This window comes from Dioscorea cayenensis, unplaced genomic scaffold (assembly GCF_009730915.1).
Source record: "Dioscorea cayenensis subsp. rotundata cultivar TDr96_F1 unplaced genomic scaffold, TDr96_F1_v2_PseudoChromosome.rev07_lg8_w22 25.fasta BLBR01000414.1, whole genome shotgun sequence".
Classification (NCBI taxonomy): domain Eukaryota; kingdom Viridiplantae; phylum Streptophyta; class Magnoliopsida; order Dioscoreales; family Dioscoreaceae; genus Dioscorea; species Dioscorea cayenensis.
Genome location: NW_024086805.1, coordinates 69,778 through 77,567, shown reverse-complemented (window position 1 = coordinate 77,567; position 7,790 = coordinate 69,778). Strand labels below are relative to the sequence as shown.

Below are 7,790 nucleotides of genomic sequence, written 5' to 3'. Positions count from 1 at the left end.
TATTGTCGTAGAAAAAAAAGAACTCCCAATCTCCCTTCCGTTTCCTTCATGGTGGTGCCGCCGGCAAGCACTAGTGGATCTTCTTTTCGAGAGTTTGTTCGCTTCTTTCAAGGCAGGATTCTAGAGCTTTGTGCATAATTTTAATGATTATTATTGATGCTTGTTGGCTCTTGATTTCTTCCTTTTTGAAACCCTGAAATTTGTTTCTATTTGTGATTCACTTTTAAACCTTAGATTTAGCCTTTGAGTTTCTAGAGTTTGTTCCCAATTTGTAGTTGAGGGAATATTGTTCCTCTTTTGATGTGTGCACCTAAACATATTCTTAGGATCTTTAACCGTGATGTTTTTATGGATTTAATCACATCTCAAGGATGAGATTTTGCATGATAGATTTGATGTAATGTGAAGTATAGTTGATTGAGGTATAATCTTTTGCCATGAGAAAGGAATTGTTAGTTGATTTAATTTGATAGGTTTCAGATTTTCGTTTTTAACAATAGCAGAAATCCCTTTTCTGATTTTAGGGATTTTAGAGGAAGAATTTGGAGGAGAGTAAAATATAAAAGTTGTAGATTTTGATGTTACCTAGATATCTGCAAAATTTCAGATTTATTGCATTTGTAGTCTGTGAGATATAACTTTTTTAGTATAATTGTCTCGGATGATATTTCTGTGCAGAACTTGAAGAATCATGGCCAATTTTGATGATCAGGGAGATTGAATTAGATAAGGTGAAAAATAAGAAAGTCGTTCATTTTTGAGTTATCTGATTGTCAGTAAAGTTTCATTACATTTGGAGTTGTAGGTTAAGAGATATGCATATTTTAAAAGTATATGTCTGAATTATAATTTTGCAGAAATAGTTAGAGATTCAGTTGAATGTTATAAATTGACTAGTACTCTAAATTATGTGAATTTCGGCTATATCATAGTGTTAGTGTCTATTATTCCCAGAATTTTTAAATTTGTGATTTGGAAAAGTGTAGGTGAAGTTATGAGGGTTTTGGTACTCATTGATTATGTTGGAATTATTGATATGGCTTTTAGAGTGGGTAATTGCTATTGTACCCTCACAATAATCAATATTTGGGAGTATAGAATAATAGTTTGAAATTTTTGCATTTGTACCCTTCTAAAAATCTTTTTTTTTATACTATTGCTTGTTAGCCTCGTTTTTGTTATTTAAAGCTAATAGGATCTCTTCCCAAATATAGAACATGTCAAATGTGTAAGGTTTGAGAGTATTCTTGGGCGTTGATCAGGTAAGTATCCCACATATAAACCCTATTATATGTATATACTTGAAAATTCAAGTTTTGTGAACTTTTGGAATTTTTAAAGAAAATTACTGATTATTTTGACATATATATTTTGAATTATTTATTTATTATTATTTTTGAAATCACTTTAAATTATTTGAAATTTTGAGTTAATGATATTTTATTTTGGATTAGAATTATCTGAAAGGTTTAAATATTTATTTTATATTCAGATTATTTAATTTCTAAAATTTTAGATAGTTTTTCTAAATATGTATTATTCTAATTATGAATTTCAGATATGTTTTAGTTAATTTCTGATTAATTATTATTAATTTTTTTTTAAATTATCTGTTCATGTTTGGATTCAAGTAACTGGTTTATTTTGCTATGATAAAATGGGATCATGCGACTGCTAAAAATTTTGTTTGACAAATTATTCGTATTATGCCCAATGCGAATTTTGTTTGTTTATTGTTTTGTGAACATGCAATATTTTGACATAGAAACTAGTTCCCAAACTAACTTTGCAATAACCCTTCACTGAGGGTTAAACACTGACCGTGTCGACATGTACTCTGATATAGAAACTATAGTTTCCCACCGCTTTCCGTCGGTGAAGAATAACGGCCTCTGATAAATCTGGCTCGGGTAACCAAGGGTAAAAATATGAGTTCAGATAATTCTGGCTCGGGTCACCGAGGGTAATTATTTGAGTTCTGATAATTCTGGCTTGGGTCACTGAGGGTAAATATATGAGTTCTGATATTTTGTTTTGGCAATAGTTGTTTGGGGGACCTATATGCTCAGTTTTGACATCTTTGTTTACTTGAAATAATTCTGATTTCCGATTTTCTCATTTTGATACATTATGATTTTGTGTAAATGATCCCAATATTTTTAGTGGGTGCTTACTGGGCTGTCAAGCTCATAATTTGTTGTTTAATATCTTTTCAGATCAAGAGTAGAGTTGAGTGGCTGATAGCTTAGCAGGGATCGTTAGGCAATCGTCGAGTATTAGCATGTAATAAGTCCCTTTTTTGTGGGCCTATGTTTTATTTGAAAAAGTTTATATTGTTTTTTTTGTAATCCACTGAGTTTGATTCTTTGTTCTGTTTTGGATCAGGTTTTGAGGCCTTGTATGCCTACTTGGTTTCGGCCTTGTAGGTGTACGGCCGTTTGTCGGCGTCCCGGGTCCCTAGAGCTGGGTTCGGGGCGTGACAATCTTTTCAGCTGATGTCATATATATATATATATATACATACATTCACCCTTACTAGCTCGTTAAGACTTAGAGATATATAGTAGATTTTCCGTGGATTTTTTATCCCATAACATGTGACAATTTTAAGAGAAAACCTGGAAATAAATGTGATAATTAGGATTCTTTCCATTTTAATCACCCCCGACAAAGATGAGAACAATTAGCTGCATAAGCAAATATAAAGTTAAAGGTTAAGTGAAGCTTAACTTTAAGTACATCAAAAGAAGGCCCATCATGGAAACGCAAGATGCTATTCAAGAATGCACCTTGCTTTGAGAGATGGTGCTTAACAAGGTCGTGCAAGATGCTAATTAATAAAGAAGATCTCTTAATTATTACTACAAGGGTGTATATATAAAACCATGCGCTCCTTGTTGATTTGCTACATTACTTGTGAAAAAAAAACAATCCCCTTGTACACAATCATAACCGCCCTTGAACAGCCAACATGATGACCTCCACAAGCAAATCCCTTTTCATGGTGAATGGACAAAAATCATGGAAGGCAACGATTCAAGAAGAAGTGGAGAAATTCAATGGAGATAAGGAAGAAAAGCAATTCGAGAAACGGTCGATATACCATTTACCACCATTCGCCGAGAAGATGAAAAGCGAGACCTTGTTAACACCCCAAGTTGTTTCTTTCGGCCCCTACCACCACGGTAAACAAAACTTGATGCTGGTTGAAGGCTACAAAAAAACCGCACTCATACATTTTCTTGTCAATGCTGGGCAATCTCTACAATATTTTATTGATGAGATGAAATACCATGTGAACGATTTGCAAGCATGTTATGAATTTTTGGAAGAAGAGTGGCAAGATAAAGACAAGTTCATTAAACTTATGATCACTGATGGCTGCTTCATGCTAGAACTTCTACGAATCGATAAGAACCAGCCTGTAAAGACTCCTTATGCCAAACATGATCCCATATTCAGCGATCATGCGACTGAACACAAACTGCTTCACATAAAGAGGGACATGCTTATGCTTGAGAACCAACTTCCTCTTTTGGTTCTAAAGGTGTTGCACCAAGAGAAGGTACATACCTAGATATACATACATATATATATATATATATATAGTATTATTATTATATATATATACACTAAATTATAATATAGCTGAGATATCAAATATTTTTTTAAAAATATTTTTTTTTTGTAAGAAATTAATAGGATTCACTTAGCTATAACATAGGTGATATTTTATGGTTGCCGTATAAATGAATGACTGTTGAGAATGTACTTCTGTCATTATATAGCCCGACTTTTGAATGTATTAAGGAATGAACTAAAATAAGTTTGTTGAATTTATTAATTAATTCTAGTTGAAAGTGATATTCCGTTTGTGTGAGATAGAATAAGTAAATAACTTTATCCTGTCACATTCTCTTGCTATACATATAATGCAATGGATTTTTACCCAAATTGTAAATAAATTTATCACGAAGTGGAGCAATCAATTTTTCCAAATTTATTTCTCAAAAAATTTTTCCAAATTTAAACTAAAAACTTTTCAACCCCTTCTCTGCATACATACAAGTATCATCTGCCATTTATTGTATTTACTATTAAACAATACTTTTGTTTATAATAAATTAAATTCCATTATCTTTGTATCTCCATGCAAAATATTTCATTAAAGACGTACGTACAACCTCAAACATGTTTATACGTACCCCTCAAACATGATTATATATATATATACATATATTTGTGATCACTTATGTATAAGGAATGTTTTGAACTGAAAGATTGACACTTTGACACATTGACACGAAAAAAAGAACTTTGTACAAAGTTATGGAGATACATAAGGAAAAATAATTTAACCAAAATCATTTAAGTTATCAAACATTATGCATTTAAAATAAATTATATTCTTGATTTGAAGTTGAATTCACATTTTCCATGTATACTTTATTGAACACATTACAAAAATAATAAAATATATATTACCGTCTTATATATATATATATATCTCTTTACTTCTGTGTACCATGCATGCTGTCCAACGCTATCTTAACACTATTACTCATCTAGCAATTATTTATTTATCAAATACAGACAGACAAAAAGATCAACAAACTAGTCTTCAAGTTTTTTGATATGGAATACATGCTTGACACCACCCCTGATCAGTTGGGACTACACGTTCTTGACTTGTATAGAAAAGGCTTGATTGCAACGCAAACCGATCCAAGTGCAGCACCAGCCTTTACCAATAACACCTCTATCTCAATTGCACAAGAAAACAGAGCGCAACCACCACAGAGTGCAGCAAATATATATCCAGTAGAGAGCGATAACGATGTGCCGATGCTGAGCGCAATGAAGCTCCATCAATCCGGTGTTAAATTTGTAAAAGCTTCAAATGAGATCAATAACAAAAAGATCACTGGCATAACTTTCGAGAAAGGCATCCTCAAGCTCCCATACTTCATCATCGACGATGCCACAGAGTCCACCTTACTCAACCTCATGGCCTTCGAGCACCTCCACGTCGGCCTTCAAGATGAGGTTACATCCTACGTTTGCTTCATGGATGAGTTAATTGACTCAGCTGATGATGTCCATTTGCTCCGATCCAAGAAAATCATCCATATGGCTGTTGGAAGTGACCAGGCTGCCGCGGATCTTCTGAACAGTCTCACTAAAGAAGTCACACATGATCCAAAAGGTAAAATTCAAGAGGTTCGGGAAATGGTGAAGAAATACAGTGGAAAAAATTGGAACAGATGGCTGGCTGACCTCTTGCATTTACATTTCGAGACACCTTGGAAAACTCTTGCAGCTGTTGCTGCTGTGCTTCTATTGGTGCTCACCGTTGTTCAGACACTTTATGCAGTGTTAAGCTACCACCATTCCTCGAAGTAGTCTAAGTTATCTATGCATTGCTTTTTGTTTTGCATCAGACCATCGGTTTATTAGATTGACTTCCTAGTTTTATATATATATATATATATATATATATGGGAAGCCAATTTGATGGAACTATCTGGTACAAATCTTATTTTGCGGCTTTTATATTGTTTTATTTGTTGTTTATCTTACCTCGTGAGAATTTCAGTCTGTTTTTTTTCTTACCTTGTACGCTGTTTTTCTTTCTTTGAGTATTCCTTGTAATATCCTTTTATTTTCAATAAATTTGTGATTGATTCATTTTATTAAAAAAAAAAAAAAATCTTATTTTGTTATGTTTCCTGTACCTATTGTTTTTACTTTTAATAAATTATGGTTTATAAATTTTTATCCAAAATAAAATCTTATTTTGCTATCATGGGTGATGATTGATTTCGGCTTATCTTTATGTATGTGATTAATTTTTGAGCTTATAAAATATTTTTTGTGACAAAATTTTGTTTATTTACATTGTTGTCAAAGGAGATTTTGAATTTTTTAAACATTATAGGAAATTCTTTTACTCTTATATAGGGTTTGTTCATGTTGTAGTAACTCCACTGCTATATATAAACAGAAGAGTAGAAATTGTTAGTGCGACCGCACTATTTAAATTGGCATGATTTGACACCAAGGCAAGATGACGTGGCAACCATGGTGACAAGGCATAATTGATGACATAGAAAGCATGGTGACATGACATGGAGACTTGGGGTGCAAGGCAAATCATCTTAAATATGGTGGAGCTATTTTTAGTAAGTCTACAACATGAGGCTAAATATCTTGAAGATTTTGGTAAAATTATTCTTGGTAACTTGTTCAACTTGAAGACAAGATCATATCAAGACCATACTTAGTTAGATGTGATTGAAGACTAAATATGGAATGAAGGCTAATTGAAGATATGATTTAAAGAATCTTTGATGAAGATTGATTGAAGTCTATTAAGGGCAATATTTGAGGACCAAACTTGGGTGAATTGAAGATCAAGTTTGGAGAATCTTTGAAGACCAAACTTGGAAGATTGAAGACTAAGTTTGGCAAGTTTCATGGAAGACGCACAAGGATGTGCGCCCCTTGCGAGGGGACTGCGTGATGAGGAACTGAGGAGGTAGGCTAGTTGCGGCAGTCAGGATCGGGAGATTTGGCAGCATCGACTCGGACTAAGCATGACCGAGAGGTTGATGGGTCTTGAGGTCATTCGCAACATAACCAGAACTCAGTCAAGTCAGCAGTCAAGGCCATGTTGCAACTTATGTTACAACAGGAGTTGAAATAGCTAATTTCGGAAGGTTTTAAATTAGTAGCCGCGGAGATTCTAAAAGAGGTATGTGCTATATTTGGGACGTTGAGGCGTCTATATAAGCTACCTTGCTCGTAGATTATAAGTGAGACTCTTGGAGGAGAGTGAGTGAGCACTAGACAATCTAGAGAGGGTAGTGTTCTTTATTGTTGAGTGAGTGAGTGACAAGTGTTTGTACTCATCTATTTTTACCTCTTTTAGTGGATTGTTTATCTCAGGGCTTGGCCCCCCAGACGTAGGCGAGTAGACGCCGAATTGGGTTACCAACGTCATGTGTCTCTTTTTTTGTTGGTTTGTGTGAGATTTTTATGAGTGCTTGAGTGTTCCCTAATACCCATAAACCACACCAGTTGAACGAACAGAAATAATATTACATTTTTTTTAAAAATCTAACAAAGTGAAAATTAAATCAAATAATCATCGCCCAAGAATGTTGGCCCATTCCGAAAAGTAAGTGTGAGATATTTAAGAAGTCTCGAGTCATCGGTTGAGGACACACAAGCTTGACGATTAAATTCTGGTTTGTACTATGTACACACTCTCGATGTATATAACGTTTGTTGTTTTTGTAAATATATTTATATATATATATATAATATAAAAAAAGCAAAATAAAAAATATAAAGTTACTTTCTTTGTCAACCATTAGATAACTCAATACTATGACACAAGAATGCAATAAGAAAGGCAACGGTTCGAATCCTTCCCCCGTAGTACCGTGCATAAACAGTTCATGCACTGTACACTTGGGTTTAGTACTATTCATGTATTATTCATAGTCCTGGGTGTGAGTCCCTCGTGAGAAAAAACAGTGGTTTCACCTTTTCAAAGTTGTAGGGCAGGAGGATTTTTTTTGGAGATCTATAAATCACCATAACTAGTGCACCTCTGTATTTATCTGTCTCTTTAACAATCTCTTAAATGGAGGAGGCACTTGTTGCCTATTAGTAAAAAAAAAAATTACTCTCTTTTACATCAATCAAAGACGAGAAAAATTGCGCAGAACATAAAGCCAAAGACAAAGGGAAATTAAATTAAAGCCTTCTGTATTAGTTATACT

At 33.7% G+C, this 7,790-nt stretch overlaps 1 protein-coding gene across 1 annotated transcript; it reads left to right on the top strand.

Moving 5' to 3' along the window:
- The first annotated feature begins 2,978 nt into the window (after positions 1-2,978).
- On the top strand, positions 2,979-5,494 carry LOC120254307 (UPF0481 protein At3g47200-like). Its single transcript, XM_039262430.1, has 2 exons — positions 2,979-3,565; positions 4,594-5,494. The coding sequence occupies exons 1-2, from the start codon at positions 3,002-3,004 to the stop codon at positions 5,401-5,403; spliced, it is 1,374 nt and encodes a 457-aa protein (XP_039118364.1). The 5' UTR covers positions 2,979-3,001; the 3' UTR covers positions 5,404-5,494.
- The last annotated feature ends 2,296 nt before the right edge of the window (positions 5,495-7,790 follow it).